General features: G+C 41.3%; 2 protein-coding genes across 2 annotated transcripts in view; both read left to right on the plus strand.

Moving 5' to 3' along the window:
• The window catches only part of RHBG (Rh family B glycoprotein), a 55,523-nt gene that overhangs the window by 2,085 nt on the left and 30,963 nt on the right, over nt 1-22,475 (plus strand). The window contains exon 2 of the mRNA XM_078156177.1: nt 1,291-1,349. The gene's annotated coding sequence lies outside the window, so the exon portion shown is untranslated. The remainder of the gene's footprint in view (nt 1-1,290; nt 1,350-22,475) is intronic.
• Nucleotides 1,294-15,608, plus strand: TSACC (TSSK6 activating cochaperone). The gene is made up of 3 exons (XM_020991524.2): nt 1,294-1,349; nt 13,948-14,067; nt 15,375-15,608. Exons 1-3 carry the CDS (start codon nt 1,313-1,315, stop codon nt 15,593-15,595), a joined length of 378 nt encoding a protein of 125 aa, XP_020847183.1. The 5' UTR covers nt 1,294-1,312; the 3' UTR covers nt 15,596-15,608.

Genomic DNA, 22,475 nt, shown 5'->3' on the forward strand with positions numbered 1-22,475 from the left:
GGAAATAATAGGAGATGAGGAAGAGGTGGGAAGAGGGAGCTCTTGGCAAATAGCCTCAATTTTTTCCTGTAAAATAGAACGTAAGCATCTTAGCTGAGAGAGTGGTTGAAGGGGAACCGTGAGAGGTCTGAAGAGAGGTGAAAAGGTTTGCAAAAGCCACTGTGGAGAGCTGGGCAGTGAATGGGTGAGGGAGGCCTAGTAGGATTGCCTAGCAACATGAAAAGGACATTCTAGGATTGGAGAACAGCCAGTGAAAATGTATGGAGTGTGGAAGTGGAGTTACTGTTCCATGAATGCTACAAGATAGTAGGATTGTAGAGTAGTACATGAAGAAGAAAAAAGTATAAGAAGATTGGAAAGATTGAAAGGGGCCAGGCCGAAAAGGGCCTTCCAAGACAAACAGAATAGTTTCTATTTGATCCTGGAGGGAATAGGGAGCACCTGAGAGGCAGCCTGCCAAGGTGAGTAGAGAGCTCTCTGGAAGTGAGGAAGACCTGGATTCATCTCTGATACATCCTGGCTGTGTGGCCTGAAGCAAAGCAGTTAACTTCTCAGTGTTTTAGTCAGTTCTCTAAGATTATAAAATGCAATTAAGGTGTTGACCTGCAGAAGCCAGGTAGTTTCCTCACCTGGGAGTTCTCACACCAATAAAAATCACAAGTCCAGTCCCTGTTCTCAGTTTAAGTCTCCCAGATCATCTTCTTTTTTTGTTGCCATGTACTGAACTATTGGTCCTGTGGAAAGGCTGTGTAGGGATGGTTGGGAAGGTTGTGGGGATCATGGCAGCACTGTTTTTTGTTTCCTCATGGGATAGAAAAGGAAGGAAGGGTTGACATTGCCTAAGTTAGCTAGCCTAGAGTTCTTAGCTACAATGGAACACACTGAGAGCTGTGTGGGTAGGGTGTGATTTACAGAAATTTTCTTTTCAAGAGTCTTACAAATCTGGGTTGGGATAAGTACACATGCCCAGAAGCAGGAAGGTAGTACTAGCAGTCACCTCTGGATTATTTTGTGTTAGTAGAGTGAAGGTGAGGCAATGATACTCCCCAAGTAGTAGATGATACAAAAATTGTTTATATTTGACTTTGTAATGTAGTCACAGGTGTGGAAATACACAGTATCCTCGATGTGGTGGCTCCCCTCCTAGGGGGAATGGCTTAAGATCTATCAGTGTTATGGAGAGGGGGGTTCATAATTGACTCAGAGTTCTATGTAGTTGTGATAAGACTGCTTGAAATAGTACAGAAATGATATGTTATCCAGCCCAGTGATATGGCTGTTTTCTCTCAGGAACCAGAACTTTGCTAATCAGATGGAGAAGCTAAAAAGTAACTCTGCTAAAAGAAAAGGTAAGTGGCCTGGAAGGGGTCCCCTCTTCTCCTCCTTTGAGTCCAAGGCCCTCCTCATTATACCATAATGGTATCTAATCTGCAGTTGGCTGGGTGGATGTACATTTTTTTCTGCCATGTTTATTTGCACATTTTCACTTTTGCCCTTGTCTTCTCCATTAAATAGTCATACCCCGAAGGATACTGTTAGTTCTTTTGTACCGGTGCTCAGTGTACCTACTAGGAGGCTTTTTTTTTTTTTGCTTTTTTTTGGTGAGGCAATCAGGGTTAAGTGACTTGCCCAGTGTCACACAGCTAATTAAGTGTCAAGTGTCTGAGGCCAGATTTGAACTCAGCTCCTCCTGACTCCAGGGCTGGTGCTCTATCTACTGCACCACCTAGCTGCCTGGCTAGGAGGCTTTCTTAGCAATGACCAGACGCATGCTAGTAACTCAGGCCATCAGATGTTAGAGTATGGGTAGGCTGGTCCAAGTTAGTAATGACCTGGAATGACCTCTGGATAGGCATTGTGTGAAAGTCTGAGACAAAAACTGCCCCAGATTTCCAAGAACATGGCTGTATGCAGGCCAGGAGTGAAACCTTGTTCTGTGATTTGCCATGTCTAGGCTAAAGTCACACATGTAGGTAACGAATACATGATTTGTATGATATGAGGTGCTTCACAAAGCTATTTGCTCATTTCAGTTTATCCATAGCTTGGATTCCCTCATTTGTCTCTGGTACCTTAGCTGAGTCTTCCTCTAGCTCAGTAGGCTTGAGGCCACTTTGAAAAGGGGAATGTGTCAAGCTAGAGGCCTGGTCTAAAATCAAACCAGTGCCCCTTCCCTGCCATCTCAACTTTTGGGGTTCAATCTAGAATTAAAAACTGAAAGAACTGGACTTTTCCCTTCTATTTTTAGGTAACACCTTCCCCCTCCCTCTCAACCCTGTTCCACTCTATAGCCTACATTGGTAGTTGAAAAATATGACCATTTTATGTAAATGACTCCTCAAACTATTCATCACAGCAGGAAAGGCACTCTTAGTAATAGCTGACATTTATATTGCACTTTAAAGTTGGCACACTGCTTGATGTACTAAGTTGCCAGCTGCTTGATATACTCGTGTGATCTCACAACAGCCCTGTGAGGTAGGTGCTATAGGTAATGTTACCCCTATTTTACAGATGAGAAAACTGAGGTTCAGAGAAGTGAAGTAAGTGATTTGCCCATGGTTGTACAATTAACGAATATCAGAGGCAAATTCAAACCCAGTTCTCACTTGACTCTTTGTTCTTTGAGTCTAGTGTTCTGCTACATCATGCTATCTCTCAAAGTGAAGGCTTATGGGTAAAGTGATTTAAATTGTTCAGAGAAATATTAGAGTTACATTTCAGAGTGATGATAAGAGATTCAGAATCTGAACAAAAATTAATCTAAATTTCATCTCTTCTGTCTCCTGCCCACCATCTAGTAAATAGTCAAATGGCCAAAGATAGCCCAATCTGGAGGAAGAAGAGGCCTAGAGAATTCACAGACTAGGTGGTCACTTCTCTGAGTGATTTAGGAGTTAACTATATAAGCTTTAATAGCTTGACATTGAAGTAAGACTTTGGGGATGCTCTGTATAGAAAAGTTTTGTGAGGTCCCCTCCAGATATGGGGCACACCAAGTCAGGTACCCATTTATGTGTCACCCTATCTCCTATTTCCTTTCTCTGCCTCCTAAGAGTAGAGAAGAGTATAACTGCAGCCAACAATCAGAATGCTGTCTTGACACAAAGTGCCATGAAAAATAAACATGGAGGAGGATAGAAAAAGAGAGTGTATCGATTTTACCAGGTTCTTCTACACTTGGGTTAAAAGAATCAACTGCACAAGTATAGGACAGGAGAGACATAGCCAGAAAACTCTTCCTATGAAGAACAGTAAACGAGCTGATGGTGTCAGTGGACTCTAATCACGATAATAATATAATAATAGTACTCTTTGGTGTAACAGCCAAATTAATATAAAGATAGGGCCCCTTCTTAGGAGCGGTGTGCATAACTGTTAGAGAACTGGCCCTGGAACTAGGAAGACCAGAGTTCACATCATACTTCTTAAATACACTGGCTGTGTGTGACCCTAGGCAAGTCACTTAACCTCAGTCTGCCTCAATTTCCTCATCTGTAAAATGGGTATAATAATAGCACCAACTTCCCCCAAGTAGTCATAAAGACTAAATGAGATAATATCTGTAAAGTGCCTATCACATAGTAGGCTTTATTGCTTTTTTTTTTTCTAAGGGAGAATCCATTTCCTCCTCAGCCAATCTATTCTACTGTTGATCAGCTCTAATTGTTAGGAAGTTTTCCTCTACATTGAGCCTAAAACCTAAATCTGTCTCTCTACAATTTGCTTAATTCTGTCCTCTGGAGTCAAGCAGAAGAATGCTAATCCCTCTTCCAAATGATAGCCCTTTCATACTTGGAGACTGTTATGTCCCCACCCTTTTCCCCTTACTTACTTTTTTTCTGGCTAGTTCCTTCAACAAATTCTCCCATGGCATATCCTTTAGTCCTGTGACCCTGATGCTTGCTCTTCTCTGGATTTGTTCTAATTTTTCTCTGCCTTTCCTAAGAAGTGCTTCAGATATGATCTGAATGAAGGCAAAGGAGAACATTACCTCTTGTCCTGTCCAGAGGCCTCTCTTAATGCTGCCTAGAACACTATTTTTTTTTTGTTATGTCATATCACTAAAAGACATCCAAACTGTGATTAATTGGAATTAATAAGCTCTGTCCTTGTGGTGTCCAGCTGTCTGGAATAATCTGCCCACCTGGTGATGAAATTCATCTCATTCTTCTCAGCAGAGATGTGAGGGACTACAGCTGTGGACTGTCAGACATGGTTTCTATTTTGCTTAAATATTTTTTTGTTGTAAAGAGTTTTTCAGTAGTAGGATTGGGGATGTATATGGCAAGGGGAGATAATAATAGCTAGCTTGTGTGAAAATAAAAAACATTAATGACATTACTTCATCAAAATCATTGAAAAAATGTGACACAGTATGGAGTCCAGGACAGGTGCCTGGGCTTTCCACTAGAGACTACCCTACAAAATGACACTGACTCATTTGATTCTTTGGGTTCAGTTATTCAGCTAGTTCCAAATCCACTTAATTGCATTGTTTTTATTTTTATTAATTTATTTTGATTTATTAACCCCTTCCATAAGCTTTTGAATTTAATTTTTCTCCCCCTCCCTCCCCTCTCCCCAAGACAGCCCACAATCTGATATAGGCTTTAATTGTATTGTTTAACCCATTGGTTCTCAAAAAGTGGTCTGAGGACCCATGATAATCCTTAAGACCTTTTCAGGGAGTCCATGAGGTCAAAATTATTTTTGTAATAATACAAGTATATTTTAATTTCAAATATGGTAAACTTCAATAGGTATAACCCACATAAGCAAAAACTCTTTGGGGTCTTCAATAATTTGTAAGAGGGTAAAAGGGTCCTGAGACCAAAAAATTTGAAAACTGCTGATCTAGCCTGTAGCTCACCATTTTGTACACAAAGGATAGCATGACAGACTTACATATTTTGGTGAAATCTAAGTTTACTGTGTCTCCAGCAGTTCCCTGACCTACCATTCTTGTTTTACTGTTGAGGAAGGAAATTAATCAGGCTTAACCTCTTCTTGATTAAGCCAAGGTATCTTATTTCTCATTGCTTCCCTTTCTAAATGCTCACAAACCCATTCCTTTAATAATATGTTCTAGAATCTTACCAGGAATTAGAAATCAAGTTCATTGGCTTATAGTTTGCAGATTTCATTTTGTCTCTCTTTTGGTAGTAGGAAAATATCTGCTTCTCTTTAGGTTTGTGGTACATCTCTTATTACATAGCTTGTATAAAATGTCAGTGACAGTGGCTTAGGTAGGGCACCAAGGGACTCTCTGGCTATTTCTTGACTTATCTTGGGTACTAGCTCATTATTAGCCATTTTTAGTCTGTCCTTTTTCATCTCAAAATAATTGTTCTTTTTTATTATTATTATTAGTTGATTAATTTATTTTTAGTTTTCAACATTCACTTCCACAAGGTTTTGAGTTCCAAATTTTCTCCCCATCTCTCCCCTCCCCCACCAAGATGGCATGCATTCTGAATACCCCTTTTCCCAATCTGCCTTTCCTTCTATCACACCTCCTCCCTTCTCTTATCCCCTTCCTCTTCTATTTTCATGTAGGGCAGGATATATTTCTATATTCCTTTGCCCGTATATCTTATTTCCTAGTTGCATGTGAAAACAATTTTTGACATTCATTTTTAAAACTTTGAATTCAAAATTCTCTCCCTTCCTCCTTCCCCACCCATCCTCACTGAGAAGGCAAGCAATTCGATATAGGTTATACATATGTAGTCATGCAAAACACTTCTGTAATAGTCATGTTGTGACACTATATTTCCCTCCATCCTATCCTGCCCTCCATTTTTTCTGTTCTTTCCATTGACCCTGTCCCTCCTCAAAAGTATTTGCTTCTGATTACCCCCTCCCTCAATCTGCCCTCCCTTCTATCATCTCTCCCCTTCTCTTATCCATTTCCCCCTATTTTCCTGTAGGGTAAGATAGATTTCCATACTCAAATGAGTGTGTGTATGTTATTCCCTCCTTAAGCCAAATCCAGTGAGAGTAAGATTCACTTATTCCCTCTCATCTCCCCCCTCTTCCCCTCCATTGTAAAAGCTTTTTCTTGCCTCTTTTATGTGAGATAATTTACCCCATTCTACCTCTCCCCTTCTCTGTCTCCCAGTACAATCCTCTTTCATTCCTTAATTTTGTTTTTTAGATATCATCCCTTCATATTCAACTCACCTTGTGCCCTCTGTCTATATACATATACATATATATATATATATAATAATATATATATATATATATATATATATATATATATATATATATATCCCTCCAACTACCCTAATACTGAGAAAGGTCTCATGAGTTACAAATATCATCTTTCCATGTAGGAATGTAAACAGTTCAACTTTAATAAGTCCCTTATGATTTCTCTTTCCTGTTTACCTTTTCATGCTTCTCTTGAGTCTTGTATTTGAAAGTCAGTTTTTCTATTCAGCTCTGGTCTTTTCATCAAGAATGCTTGAAAGTCCTCTATTTCATTGAATGTCTATTTTTTCCTCTCATAGATTATACTCAGTTTTACTGGGTAGGTGATTCTTGGTTTTAATCCTAGCTCCTTTGGCCTCCAGAATATCATATTCCAAGCCCTCTGATCACTTAATATAGAAGCTGCTAAATCTCGTGTTATCCTGACTATGACCCACCATACTTGAATTGTTTCTTTCTGGCTCTTTGAAATATTTTTCTCCTTGACCTGGGAACTCTAGAATTTGGCTAGAATATTCCTAGGAGTTTTCCTTTTGGGATCTCTTTCAGGAGGTGATTGGTTGAGTCTTTCAATTTCTATTTTTACCCTTTGGTTCTAGAATATCAGGACAGTTTTCCATGATAATTTCTTAACAGATGATGTCTAGGCCCCTTTTTTTGATCATAGCTTTCAGATAGTCCAATAATTTAAAAATTATCTCTCCTGGATCTGTTTTCCAGGTCAATTATTTTTCCACTGAGATATTTCACATTGTCTTCTATTTTTTTCATTCTTTTGATTTTGTTTTATAATTTCTTGATTTCTCATAGAGTCATTAGCTTCCATTTGCTCAATTCTAATTTTTAAGGAATTATTTTCTTCAGTGAACTTTTGGACCTCCTTTTCCATTTGGCCAATTCTGCTTTTTAAGGTATTCTTCTCCTCATTGGCTTTTTAGACCTCTTTTGCCGTTTGGGTTAGTCTATTTTTTAAGGCGTTATTTTCTTTAGGATTTTTTTGGATCTTCTTTAGCAAGCCGTTGACTTGTTTTTCATGATTTTCTTGTATCATTCTTATTTTCCTAATTATTTTCATCATCATCATCATCATCATCATCATCATCTAGGCAGTGGGGTTAAGTGACTGGCCCAGGTTCACACAGCTAGTAAGTGTCAAGTGTCTGAGGCTGGATTTGAACTCAGGTCCTCCTGACTCCAAGGCTGGAGCTCTATCCACTGTGCCACCTAGCTGCCCCTGGTTGTATGTTTTGATCTTCTTTGTCACCAAAGTAAGATTCTATAGTCTGAGTTTTTTCTGCTGTTTGCTCATGTTCCCTGCCAATTACTTGACTTTTTAACTCTTTGTTAGGGTAGGGCTCTGCTTTCAGTGCGGAGGGTGTACTGTCCCAAGCTTTAGGGCTTTTGTGCAGCTGTTTTCAGAGATACTTTTAGGGATCTGTAAATTTTCTGTTATTCTAAGATTGTATGATTAAAGGAGAGGTGTTTACTCCTTTCCTGGCCTGTGCTCTGTTCTGTGAGTGACCACAAGCACTCTTTTCTGCCTTGGAACTGTGAGAAAGGATTCCTTCTTCACCGCTGCCACAAGCTCTGCCACGCCAGTGCTCCTCCTCGCCCCAAGACTGCCATCCAGGACTGCAACCCAGATGTGAGCATGAGCAAAGCAAGAGAATCCTGCCTCAGCACCAGCAAAGCGATCTCTGTAGTCCCCCTCTGATCAGCTGCTTGATCCCCCCACTGTCTGTGGGCTGAGAGCTCCAGAAGCAACCGCTGCCACTGTGACCGCCTCCCTGGAGCTGCACTAGGTCCAGGGCTGGACCACTCACCTCTCTCACCCAGGTCCAACAGATGTTTCCCACTGACCTTCTAAGTTGTCTTTGACGTTTGTGGGTTGAGAAGTCTGGAAACCATCACAGCTGCCCATGATTCAGTCTCCTGAGGCTTGTTCCAGGTTTGCTAGGGCCCTGTCTTTGCCTGCAAGGCCCACGCTGAACTGCATTCCTCTCCCAGCCTGGCACAATAGACTTTTCCTATTAACCATCCCAGTTGTCTTGGGCTGGAAATTTGTTTCACTCTTTTTGTGGATTCTGCTGCCCTAGAATTTATTTAGAGCCATTTTTTACAGGTATTTGGAGGGGTTTGGGAGAGAGCTCAAGCAAGTCACTGGTTTTACTTTGCCATCTTGGCTCCCCCCCCATCAAAATCATTGTTCTTGATAGAGAAAATAGGCAAAATAAAAATTGATCAATTATCAAACCTTCTACTCTCAGCAGTGATGCCCTCCTTCTTTTGATATTCTTCCCTTCCCCTATATAGCTAAAAGACTCTATTGTATTATGCTGAGCTGTAGTGTTTTTGACACTGCTTTTAGAGTACTGGGCTACTCTTTTGTATTTATCCTCAGTTGTTTGCCCTTATTTCCATCTTCTAGACATGTCTCCTTAAAATCCAAGTTGGTCGGTTTGTTTCCCGTGCCGCCTCCTCATTGGAGGCCTTCAGGCAGAGGCTGGATGACCAGTTGGTGGTTATGTTACAATAGGAAATTTCTTCACAGTATGGGTTGAACTAGAAGGCTACTGAGGTGCTTTCCACGTCTAAAAGTATGTGATTCTGTGTAAGCATCAGTCTTTTTAGATAGTTCCCCTTGTATTTCCTCAGAATAATTTCTGCTTGTGCCTTTAGGATTTCTTTCTTGAGAGCTCTCCATCCTTCTTGAGTCTACTTCCTCTGCCAAATATGGGGATCCCTTATATAAGAGATCATCAGATCACTTCTTTTTCTAAGCTTTATGAAATTTGTTCCTCCCTAAATTTAGGGGTTATGTCAGAGTATAGCCAGGTTTTCTTTCCTTTCCTATAATTAATTCTATGATGGAGTGATCACTGCCCTCTAGACTCCCATTGTTTTTGCTTCTGCAACCGTGCCCTCTTACTGATCAGATTAGCAGTTCCCCCTTGGCCCTGTCTCTCCTTTTTCGGAGGATGAAATTGTCATTACTTGGTGAAATCACTTGTATTTTGTTCACATTTATATACCACATTTTAACAAGAACAGTGATAAATTAGTACTAGGATGGTGAGGAGATTGGAAACTCTGGCATAGGAGGCTCATATGAAGTAGAAGATGTTTAATTTAATTGGGGAAGGTTAAGACTTGGATGAGGGGAAATTGTGACAGATAACTTCAGATATCTGAAGAACTAAACTAAGATGGTAGTTGTCTGAGTGGAGATGAGTGGTGGAATACAAGAGATATTGTGGAGATAGAAATAGCAAGATATGGCAATTGATTGGGAACGTGAGGTAAGGGGGGACTGAGAGGTTGAGATAATACCAAGTTTATGAACCTGGAAGAATGGTGTTGCCTTTGACAGAAATAGGCACGTTTGAAAGAGGGGAGGGTTTTTGAGGGGAAAGATAACGAGTTCAATTTTGGACAATATTGAGTTTGAGATGTCTAGCTAGATAGTACAATCCATGAGTGCTGAAGAGGTTACTGAGAGAGAGTATAGAGGAAGAAGAGAAGAGAGCCTAAGACAGATGGGCTCCCTATCACTGGAAGTATTCAAGTGAAGACTGGATGATTGCTTGTTAGGGATGTTGTAGGAGGGATTCCTGTTCACATATGGGATAGGCTTTGAAGTTCCTACCAATAGATTCCATGACCCTAGTATTTTCCCTTTAACAATAATCCTATTTTGGCCATTTCTTTCTCTACCAAATTTATTGAACAAGTGGTCTATACCCAGCAGGTAGTAGGTAGAGGTCTGGCCTTGAAGTCAGGAAGAGCTGAATTCAAGCCCTGCTTTTGGATATAAACCAGCTTTATGACCATAGACAAGTTCCTTTACTCTTTAGTATCCCAGGAAACTCCCTAAGACTCTAAGTTTCCAGTAATAGTTGGGAGTTTCCACATTGGGAGTTCTGCATGCTGATGAAATCACAGGTCTATAAAAAATTCATTCATAAAAATTATTATAATACCATTAAGTTATTACCTTTGCTTAAATTCTCCAAACTCCTACAGTCTGGCTTTCATCTCCACCACTTTACTTGAACCTGTGTTCTTGAAGGTTATAGAATGTTTCAATAATTTTTTTGTTAAATTTTTAAAGTTGTTGTTTAGTTATTTTTAGTTGTTTCTGATTCTTTTGTATCCCCATTTGGCAAAGATACTAGAGTGGTTTGCTATTTCCTTCTCCAGCTCATTTTACAGATGAGGAAACTGAGGTCAACAGAGTTGTTAAATTTAGTGACTTTTAAAATTCCCCTTCTTGACTTCTCTGTGACATGATCTTGTTGATTACCTTCTCCTCTATGTTTTTCCTCTCATGTGTTTATGCTAGTTTGGTTCTCTTTCCTCTTCTAGCACTTCTTTGTCACCTTTGATGGCTCTTCCTCCTCTTCCTGCCTTCTAACTATGGACATTTTAAAAATCTTTTTGGGATACAGATTTAGTAGTGGGACTGCTAGGTCAAAGGTATGCACAGTTTTATAGTTTTTTTGTTTAAAAATTTTCATTGTCTCTGCTGCTTTAGGATACAAGTCTATATTTAGAACAAGTATCATAGTTTAGTGGGAAAAAACCCCCCACTGCCATTTAATAACTGTGACCTTGGTCAGTTAATTGACTTATACTTGCTGGACTTTAGTTTCTTCATCTGTAAAATGAAGGGATTAGACTAAATTAAATTGAAGGCACCTTACAGTCTAGATCCTATTATCCCTTGAGCTTATTTTATACTAGATTTCAAGGCTGGCTGGACTCTGACTTCTAATCTTATCTATCAATCTCCTCCCTACTTCATCTAAGGTCTCTTTTCTTGCTATTTCTTTAATGCCCTAAGAACAGTTCTGTTCCTATGCCTTTGCTTGTACCACTTCTCCCAACCAGGAATGTAGGCCTGATTCTTGTCTTGTTCATTCTTCAAGGGCCAGTCCACCTCTAACCTCTTCCATGGAGCCATTCATGACTGCTGCAGAGGAAAGCGTGATCATTGAAGGCTTAATTCCTATAATACTTATTATCTGAAATGCTCATGTTTGCACTTTATGAATCAAATAATGATTCTTTCTCCATTAGCTACATAAGATGGTCTCAGTCCTTTAGAGCAGTGGTATCAAACTCAGACAGAAATAGGGACCACTAAACCTCCCTAGAGCTCACGTATTGATTTAGAAAACCATACATTAATGTTGTCTATGTTATGTTATATTTTTATTTGTTTTGTTAGATATTTCCTAATTAATTTTAATCTGGTTCCTATGGGGCAGCATCTGTTGCCTGTTTGACATCTCTCTGATTTTAGAATCATAACATGTAGAATCTTGCCTACATATATTTCATATGTGAATATCTTCTCTTCTCCACTAGTTTGTAGGCTTCTTGGGGGCCAGTACTGCATTTTGTGTCCTTTATGGTGCCAAGAACAGTACTGCTTCATCACAACAGTGATTTCTGAATTTATATAGCACTTTAAGGAAGGCCCAGTGCTTTCTGACAATGTCTTATTGAATCTTCATGGCAAACCTCCCTTTGAAGTAGGTCCTAAGATATTATTTTTGCCATTATACAGATGAGGAAACAGGCTTAGAGAAGTTAAATAATTTACTCTGAGTTCAAATGCGGTTACCTAGAGAAGCATGTATATATCAGAGGCAGGATTAGAACCTAGGAATTTCTGACTCACGACCAGAATTCTCAATACATTATACTGCCTCATTTGGTTCAGATGAGGTATTTGACATTTTTGGACATGGCCAAAGTGGGAATTTGTTTTGCTTGACTATGCATATTTGTTACAAAGGCTTCTTAAAGGAGAAGAAAAAAATGCTTGTCAGTTGGGAAAATAATGAAAAAACAAAAACAAAACAAATTAGGTGTTTGATAAATTCCTGTTAAGATGGTGTCCAGGCCAGCCATCTCTTTATTTCCCTCCTTTGGACTTTCCCATCATCCCCCAGGAACATCATCATTTGACAAGATCCTTCAGCCTTGGTACTCACACCTTATAAGTACCTCGGTCCCTCTGATTAGAGGGCAGAGTGAAGAGCTTCTCCCCAAATCTCCATTTCAGGAGGTACCCTGGCCAGCCATCTCTTCATTTCCCACCCAGGTGCACTCATTTAAACTTCTCCTTCATGCCCCACACCAGACATTTTCCCCCTCCTTTTAGTTTTCTTTTGTGTATCTTCTCCCCTTGGATTGTAAGCTCCTTGAAGGCAGGGATGACCTTTTTCTTATTTGTATATCTACCACTTAGCATAGTGCCTAGCAAATAGTAGCACTTAATAAATGTTTGTTGGCTGACTAAATAAAATTTTAGGTCTGATTTCCATTTCGCCAACTCTGATTTTTTTTGTTTCTGCTTATTGTAATGACTCTTGAGGGAGGGTGTTTGAGGCCAAGGGTTGGTGCTTTCTTTAAGATACCATCACACAGTCTTTAAAAAAAAATTGGTATCTTTTGCTTTTATGTCACCTTCATTTCCATAAATATCTCCTCTCGATTTCTTCTGAAGAGAGCCATTCTGTTTACCAAAGAATAAGGGGAGGAGGGCATTTTGGTAAAACTAACCAACATATCATCTTAATCTGATGGTATTTTTGGCGTTCTGCTCCTTGAGTCCCCTACCTTTGCAGAGAAGGGAGGAAAATACATTTTCTCATCACTTCTGTTTCAGACTTAGTATTGCTAATTATATAGGATTTGGTTTTGTTAGTTTTTTCTGTTGATTCCATTTACATTGTTGATGTCACTGTGTATATTGCCTTCCTGATTCTGCTTATTTCATTTGCATTAGTTCATCTAAATCTTCCCATGCTTCTCTATATTCCTCATATTCATCATTTCTTATGGTACAATAATATTCTATTCCATGTATGTACCACCATTTCTTAGCCTTTTCCCAGTTAATGGGTATCTAGTTTATTTCCAGTTTTTTACTTTTATAAAAAGTGCTACCATAAATATTTTGGTATCTATGGGACCTTTCTTTCAGCTCTTTGGAATATTTTTCTAGAAATAGAATTTCTGAGTTAAAGGTTAAACACTTTCTTAGCATAATTCCACATTATTGTCCAGAACACTAGTATCAATCACTTCATAGCTCCACCAACCATTAATGAATCAGTGTGCCTGTCTTTCTATGAACACTCCAACATTGGCTATTCATACCATCTTGTCCTCAGTAACCTCATCATCCTGCAAGATCATATCCACCCTGGAACTCCCACCTCCTCAGTATCCTGTGCTCCTGGGATTCCTCCCTCCCTCTGGTTAGAGAGCAGAGAAGATGGAGACTGGAACATTCTTCCTAGATCTTCCATTTAAGGAGGATGCCCAGACCAGGCATTTCTTCATGGCTCACTCAACAGCACTCTTCTGGACTTCATCATTTGCCCATGCTGGTTGCTCTTCCCCCTGCTTTTCAGTTTTTTACTTTTTCTTTCTTTCAGCCTCTTGTCCCATTAGACTTCAAACTCTCTGAGTGCAGGGACTTTCTTTTGCTTAGTATAGGGTGTGGCACATAATTAGGCGATTAATAAATGTTTGTTGACTGCCGATTTTGCCATGTTTGCCAAATTGCTGTGTGTGAGGTGGAACTTCAGGATTGTTTATTTTTGTTATTATTAGTGGTTTGGAGCAATCTTTCACTGCCACACAGTCTTAATTATAATGCTCAGTTTTTATTGGAAGACACTGATTTAGTTGTCTCTAATTTTATTCCAGTTGAAGAGGAATACAAACTTTTGCCTCTTTGTCGTGCTAAGCCCTCCCCAAGTTTCATTCATCTTCCAGCAACCAACCCAGCCACTTGTCAAAACAATCAGTCAGCAAAGCTACAAACAGGTAACCTATAGAGAGAATTTTCCAAATAGAACAGACTTGGGGATCAAGGCTTCCTGTTGACATTTTTTCTTTTGAAAATGTTTATTTAAAAATTACATTCAATTTTATTTTATTTTCAGTTCCCTATTCTCTCCCTCCTCTCCCTCACCATTGAGAAGACAAGAAATACAATAACCATTACACATTTGGAATCTTTCAAAACATATTTCCACATTAGCCATGTTCAAAAAGATAAAGAGAAAAAAACATGCTTCAATCTGTACTCTGAGTCTATCAGTTCTCTGTCTGGAGGCGGATGGCATTTTTCATCATGAGTCTTCCTCCTGTTGACTTGGCTGCCAATCCTGGGTCTGTTCAAGTCTCAGTTTTTAATGGACAGCTTGTGGCTTATCCAGTGCTATTGCTTCTTCTTGTCTTTACTCTTCTTTTCCTTCCTTCCCCCTCCCTACCACTTCCCCAGGTTGGGTAATTTCCCTAATTGTTAGGACCTCTCTAGGGGTAGAAGAAGAGTTGAAATTTAAATCTTTCTAGATATAAGTGGAATTAATTCTAAAAAAAAAGAAGATAATAACAACTTACATTTCTATAGTACTTTATAATCTTTAAAGTAATTTCCTTTCAATAACTCTGTCAGATAGGTAGTGCAGGTATTATCCCTATTTTATAGGTGAGGAAACTGAGGCCCTGAGATATGAAGTGACTTGCCTGTCGTCACAGAGCTGGAATCCAAAACCAGGTTTTCTGACTCCAAGTCCATTGTTCTTTCCAGTACGAGAGAATGTCAGATGTCCTAGGAATTCACAACCCTTCACATCAATAGGGGAGGTTGAGACTGCTCATTAAAGTAAGGTTGTTCTGGATTTAGATTAAACATATTCTCCTAATCAGGTTACAAAGTATTCTCTGGGTCCAAGTACTCAGAGCAGACTTGATATCCCTGCTCTTGAGGAACTCGTGATATAAATACCTCAACAAGAAAAAGTAGATATGATTACCAAGGGTAATGAAGACCTGGCCATGCCTCGGGTTGTTGGAAGTACTGAAGTTAGACAACAGGAAAGTTGTCAGTGCTAATGGTCAGTACTTATGAGGCACTGGAGCAGGTGAGGTGCCCCTCTGGTGGAGTTCTTGAAGCGCACGAGAAGCCCCGTCTTCTCTCCCCATCGTTCTGAGACACTGTGAATGTAGGGGAGTTCAAAGTGCTCATCCACAGAGTCCCGTTCACCACAGGATGATCATTTGTGGGGCAGTCAAAAATTTCTCTCTCTCCCCTTTTGTCCCTCTTCCCCATCCCACTCTTCCTTCAGGAGTCGACATTAAAAAGCCCCAGGATTGCTTAGGTCTGCTTCAGTGTATGCACGCCAATCTCCAACTTCAGACCAAACTTGCCCAACAACAGATGGCCATCCTAGAAGATCTACAGTCCTCCATGACTCTGCTGATTCCTGGGGGGGAGGGGAAGGACTCTATGCTGCCAGCTATACGTCCAAATTTGCTGTTGACTTGCCAACCTCAAATCAGTAAATGAACTTTGGGACCTAGTCACTGTGTATGCTTTTTTCCCTTCTCCCTCTCTAAGCCCACAGTGTAGGCTCTGAGGATTTTCTCTAGGAGATTTAGTGATCCTTAAGTATATTATTGAATGCCCATAGGGTACGTACATATCATCGTACAAGACATTTGGGGTATATATTTCAGAACAGACACAGTTTTGGGAGATCACCATTTGATATGAAAGTAAACAAGGTACTATGTAAGTGTTAATTTTATTATTAATAGGGGATAAATGACAGAGAATTTTCCATGTGATCAAAGAGGGGGTGTGTTAGGGAAGAGGAGTGAACATCTTCCAGATAGGCTGGACTTGAACAGATTCTCAAAAACATAAGAAGTGGGAGGTCATGAGAAGATTGGATTCATGTGGATTGTAGGGAATGAGCCAGAGAACAGCAAGAGATGAAAGTAGAAAAGTGTAGGGCATCCCAGATGAGCAGGATGGATCACCCTAGCATAGGTCTTTGAAGGCAGCAGTCAACCAACCAGCAAGCATTAAGTACCTACTATGTGCCAGGCACAGTCAGAAGTATGTTTTTTTTAATCTAGAAGGAAGTTCTGCAAGTAACTTAAGCAAGGGAAATTTTGAACAAGAGAGCAAAATATTTTGGAATGGAGAGTCAGAAATTGGAAGGCTAGCATAAAGGAGGTTACAGCTGTCCAGTGTGCAATTACTATAGCCCAGACAAGGAGACAAGAAGAATGGGTGATTTTAGCTACTCAGCAGAGAAATAAATGTCTGCTCTTGGAGGCATGAAATGCTGAGGAGCATCTAAAATTAACAGAAATTCCCAGTTTGGGAGAGGTTTGGCTTTAAACAAGCATTCAGTTCCAACAGTTTTCCATATTTGTGAAGTCAAGAGGATTGAGGCTGGGTCAGCAGTCTGAGCCTCATTAAGTCATCATCTTCCTGATTTTATGGAAGAGTGAGTATTCCATTGGTTAGGTATTCTTCCCAGAGATCAGGCTGGGGCTCTGTATTTCAGGGCATAGAGAGAAGTTGGAAAGAAGAGTTAGATAAGAATGTAGGAGTAAAGAGAGAATGGAAAAAAGATTGAGGTAATGAGGTTAAATGAAGCATCACCATGGTCTTTAAGCTTCTGAGCCCAGTACACTAGACAGACAACCAGCTCTGGAGTCAGAGGTGGTTCAAGTCCTATCTCTGATGCTTCTGCCCTGAGTGATCTTGGGCAAGTTGCTCAACCTCCCTGGGCTTATTTTCTCATTTGTAAAATGAGGGGGTGGGGTAGATGGCCTCTGAGGTCCTATGAAAGGGTATTCAAAAAGGACCCATTATTTCCCATCTCCTAAAAGGACACAGCAAAAGTTGGTTCTTCTTAGCAGTGACTCTGGAGGAACTAAGGGCTAGATGTCAGGGAGAACTTCTTGACTGGGCCATTGCACTTGAATAAGGAAGAGGGATCTATCTAGACTCATTTGAAGAGAGACACCTATCTAGATTGGGATTAGGCTTGGAGGTGAAAGAAAAAATGATCTTTGTAGGCCCCTTTCAACTCTTTTATTCTTTTCATTATTATGTTAAGTCTGGTACTGTCATTTTTCCTTTGGGCAATTATTTCCTCTCCATAGTGGCAAAGGGCAAAAGAGAATTTTAAAATAATTCTGGTATATGTATCAGGAAAAGATTTAATACTAAGATATGGCACTGATATTTCCATATGATTTAAATCATGCTAAATATAACATTCTAAATATAGTAGCATTAATCATCCCGCACTGGACAGGCCATATTGGTGGATTTTGAAAACATATTTGACTGCAAAATAATGAAATTGTTCCTTCTTTTTAAGAAGATAAATGTCACCTTAATTTTTTCCATATTAAGTTTTTCTCCTTTGGGCACACATGGACACACTTATCTGGTGTGTTGGAAGTTAGCATTATGATATTACAGGTGAAATAAGATGTATGGACAGAGGGGTATTCCCTTCTGGTCGTCCTCTTGTCTCAAATTTTCTTCTTCCTGAGTTCCCCTCCCCACCCCTTTCCCCAGTGAGGAGTAGGGACTGGATCCTTTATAGCCTTAGAGAACTACCACCCTAAAGCCTTGAGAGTTTAAGTGATTTTCCCAGGATGACATAGCTAGTAAATATAAGAGATGGATCTTAAAACTCAGGTTTTGAGGCCAGCTCTCTATAAACTATGACTCTGACTTTATACACATTGCCTCTATTTTTTTTTTGGAGGCAATTGGGGTTAAGTGACTTGCCCAGGGTCACACAGCTACTAAGTGTCAAGTATCTGGTCTGAAACCGTATTTGGACTCGGGTCCTCCTGACTTCAGGGTCGGTGCTCTATCCACTGCACCACCTTGCTGCCCCTTTGACTAATTTTTTAAGAAATTATATCAGTTCTTCCCCCACATCCTCTTCCTTGATAGGACATCTTAAAGATGCCTTGCTCCCTCTTTTCTAGCCCCCAATTTGACACCACTTTTTGGAACATGATCTTAACCCTCTGCTGAGCACCAAAAAACAAAAAACATGGAGAGGTGCTTCTGGAAGATGTTTTCCTAACTCACCTTCACTTTTCCTGGGTGATGGATAGAATTCAAGTGTACTTATTTTCATGCTGGCATGGCAAGGAAAAGAAGGGGATAGATTGGGGATGAAACTGTGATCAGGGCTTCACAAATGCTCAATTTTGGCAGTCTACACAGCTTTAGTGGTGTTTTGAGTGGGATTTACCCTGACTATCCTAGAGGAATAGAGAAATGTCTCCAGGGCTTAAGTTTTTACTCGTGGTGGTGGTGGTGGTGGTGGTGGTGGTGGTGGTGGTGGTGGTGGTGGCGGCGGCGGCGGCTGGGTAGATGAGGTGAAACAATTTCCCTAGAGCCATTCAGTTCAGCTGGAAACTCCAAGACAGTATTCCAAATTCCATTTGGCTCCCTTACTGGGGTTCATCTGAAATGAGCACCTGGTTTTCCTAGCTCTTCATTGTTTATTGCAAATGAATAGTCCAGTGCCTAGAATGTTGCACCTTTCAGCATCTTGCAGATGCTTAGGAAGGGAAGGGAAGGGAAGAAGAGCCGCAACAATGGCAGTGGAGGGTAGAATCTCACCCGCCTACTCAGTTTGGGAAGGCTCTCCTCCGCGGAGCTTCTTAACCCACTTTTATATGTCAGGTTATTACTTCATTTTCACGCAACAGGGTAAGTAGGGTTGAACCAGGTCACTTCACTTGCCCTGGTCGGCACCCGGACTCACCATCCTGAAGCCAGGAGAGGTGATGCGTCCTAAAGGAAAAGTGGCAGAAGTTGTTTTGCCTGGGGAGACCCAGGAAGACCTGATTCCTCAGGCCACCACTAATGTGAGGAGGGCTGTAGCCAATTCTGCCCCTGGGGGAAAAGTTTTTACTTAGAATCTCGGAAACCATAATAAAAAAGTAAAACCTGAGCTCATGGAACACTTTTTTCATCATGTTCTAGTTGTGTGACATTTTCTTCGAACTGGATAGGGGATAGGGCAGTTGGGAAGGGTCTTTCTGGGGATCTTTGGAGCTTGATGAATTTGGAAGACGGGGATGTCCCCAGACCCCGGCCCCACACAGCTTTCCTCTCCCTCTCGTAATCCCAGGCTTCCAGCCCGCCTCCCTTAGCTGTCTTTTCCAGTCTGCCATTTGGGGAACTTAGAGTTTGGGAAATGAGGGGCTGGGAGGCCCCGCAGGCCAGGCCGACTTGGAGAACAGAACCCCCAAACGAGGATCCTGAGAACTGGACGGGGGACGCCTCGGGACCCTCCCTCCAAGCAGCCCCGCGGCGCACCCTTCCACCACCTCGGGGCCGCGCTGGCTGATGGGAAGTGTTCCGGACTTGGACACTAAATTCGGCCCTTCGTGTCTTCCGTCCCCGCTCGCGGTTCTCGGCGCCGCGGCCTTGGTACTTCCCGCCCTAGTCGGCCTTCAGCTACTCTGCGGCTTTAGCGGAGGAGAGAGCGACCGGGTAACCAGGATGGAGAAAGGCGCTTCCAGCAGTCTCGGGGTGGACATCCCAGGGCTGCACCAGGATCGTCCGCAACGACGGGGAAGCCGAAAATGGAACCAGCCTAGAAACTACAATTCCCATAATGCACGGAGGTTCATGGGTGGCGGGAAGCGGTCCGTCTGCGGGAGGGATGTGGACGCGCGTGTGAGCATGCGTGTAGGAGGGATGACGGTCGGGCGCTTTGTTTTCGCTCCACCGCCAGGCGGCGTGCGCCGCCATGCAAGATCTGGAAAGGCGCGCGCCCGCCGTCTGGCTCAGCACGGAGTAGCGCCGCCATCCGGCGTGGAGAGGAATGCAGCTTCGAGAATAGAAAAGGCCAGACCCGAGAGTACTGTGTGGCATGGCGGCAACGGCGGCAGCGGCGGCGCTTCTCTCAGCTCCCTCTTCCGCTTGTGGGGAAGGGCATCCCATCATCCTTTGCTCAAAGAGGGTTGAAGCTGTTGGGGTGGGGGTGGAGTACCAAGAAGCAGACTGGGGATGAGGGATCCGGTTGTAGGCTGCTCCATTACCTCCTTGGCTCTTCCCTCTAGAGCGGAAGAGATGTGACCTTGGGGGTGGGGAGGGAAAGATTGGACTTTCGCTCCCCAGGGCATCACCGGTCTTGTTGCCTTCTCCCAGGACCTTCCCCTTTCTTGAGGGCAATGACTGAAGGGGAATTCTCCCCGCTCCTTGATTGCCATTGGACTAGAATTCTTCAGCCCCTGCCACTGGGGGGAAACTCAGGCTGGTGGATTGCTGCTGAAACTGATGTCTGCTGGGGGCGGGGGGGGGGCGTGAGTGGTGGGTCAGGCCACAGCTTCCATGCTGTTTAGCACAGGGATCTGGCTCCTGAGAAGGTATTTCCAGCCCTGGCAAGATAGGAAGACCCAGTCATAGACTTGGGGGGGGTGCTGTTAGGCAGTGGGGTTAGGTGACTTGCCCAGGGTCACACAGCTAGTAAGTGTCAAGTGTCTGAGGCCGGATTTGAACTCAGGGCCTCCTGACTCGAGGGCCAGTGCTCTATCCACCGTGCCACATAACTGCCCCGATATCTCTATTTACTATGGTATTACACTTCTAAAAATGCCAACCTTTTCCTTAAGCATAGGGCGTTCCATACCAGCAACAATCTATTTCTAGATGGAGATATCCATCCATCCATCATCCATCTATCTATCTATCCATCTATCTATGCATGTATGTATGTATGTATGTATGTATGTATGTATGTATCTATCTATCTATCTATCTATCCATCTATCTGTAAATACCTCCAGCCCAAGCTTCTTTATTCTAGAACCTCCAGGAGTTGGTTTGGCTGTTTCAACAGGTTGTCTCTGGCTGATTTCTTAACCTTCCTCTGTTTCTTTTCTTTTTTCCTATGCTACCCTGGATATTGATGTATCTATAAAGATTTTCTTCTCCCCTGAAGAAATTAAATGTCTCCTTTGAAATGTTTAGTGTGAAGTGAAACAATGTTATCCCATATCCCTTCTCTCCCATCTTGCTTCAGAGATCAAGAAGTATTTTCTGGATATGTTGAATTTAAATGATGATGCAACTTGAACAGTCGTCTAGGATTTGGATTTCTCTTGAGGAGGTTGAAATCGTTGGTATTTTAGTCCTAGGTTAACTATTAGGTTTAAAGATTTAAAATCTGTCTTAGGCACTCATATACATATACATGTATGTGTGTGTCATATATACACATGCATACACATATATGTATACTTTATTGTTAAGTTCTGTAAATTCAGGTCTACATTCACATTATCCATGAATTTCACACCATCTAAATTTTCTTTCAGCACTTACTACCCATAAGTCCTTTAAATTAGTCTGGCAGATAGATACATGAAAAATGTTTTTTCATGAACCTCCAAATTTTCTCAATGTGGGAAATGTTTCCTAGTCATTCCCAAGTGATGACATCAGTAGCCTAAACAAGTAAAGAGCTAACATTGGGTTTTCTGTTTTAATTTTTTGTTTATTTGCAGTCTGATTTCCCCCTAGGAGTGGCTTCATTTCTTTTAGGCCCTGGGTTTGTGGATTTGGGCTAACATTCATGATTGCATAAAAACGTTAGCGATAACATATCCCAGACACCCACTGTTTTTTTTTAATGTAGCATGATGTTGTAGTATGAAATGATGGTATGTTAGCCATCTTGTTATCAGAACTTAAAAAAAATTCATTAAATGAGCTTTGGAGATGATTATCGTATTTATTACACTTCTCTTGGCTTCAAATGCCAACCTTTTACCTAACTACAGTCTGTTCCATATCAGCAAGTTCTGCCCACCAGGTCCCTGTACTTACAGGTACAGAAGCCGACACGTCTTCAACCTGATCTTGGCTCCTACATCATTGCTGGCATTAAAGAAAGGGTAGATGAGTGATTTTTTTCTCAGTCCTAGACTAGAGCAGCAGGCAGCCTCAGGTCCAGATCTTTCAAATTTCACTGACACCGTTTTGTCTGAACAAACCTTTCCCGGGAGGTATAATTTTCATTCTCTTGATGGCCTTCCAATGTGGAGAGTTATTAGCATAAAATAGATTTCTACCAAATTACTAATCTTTTCTCCAAAACTTTCCTCCTTTTAACATTTTTATTCTGTTAATAATGTTGGCATCCATCCAGTTACTGAAATTGGAAAGCATAAAGTCATTTTTGACTCTTCCTTTTTCTCTGTGTCTAATCAGTTTCCACATTCTATTTACTGCTACAACCTCATTTATATCAATCTCTTCCTTTTGTCTCCTCTAATTCAGGACCATGTCACCCCCTTCTTGAACTATTATAATAATAAATTTTTTTTGCCTTTTTGGTGAGGCAATTGGGGTTAAGTGACTTGCCCAGGGTCTCACAGCT

The sequence above is a fragment of the Phascolarctos cinereus genome, unplaced genomic scaffold (assembly GCF_003287225.1).
Source record: "Phascolarctos cinereus isolate Bilbo 61053 unplaced genomic scaffold, phaCin_HiC Scaffold_5;HRSCAF=322, whole genome shotgun sequence".
NCBI classification, from domain to species: domain Eukaryota; kingdom Metazoa; phylum Chordata; class Mammalia; order Diprotodontia; family Phascolarctidae; genus Phascolarctos; species Phascolarctos cinereus.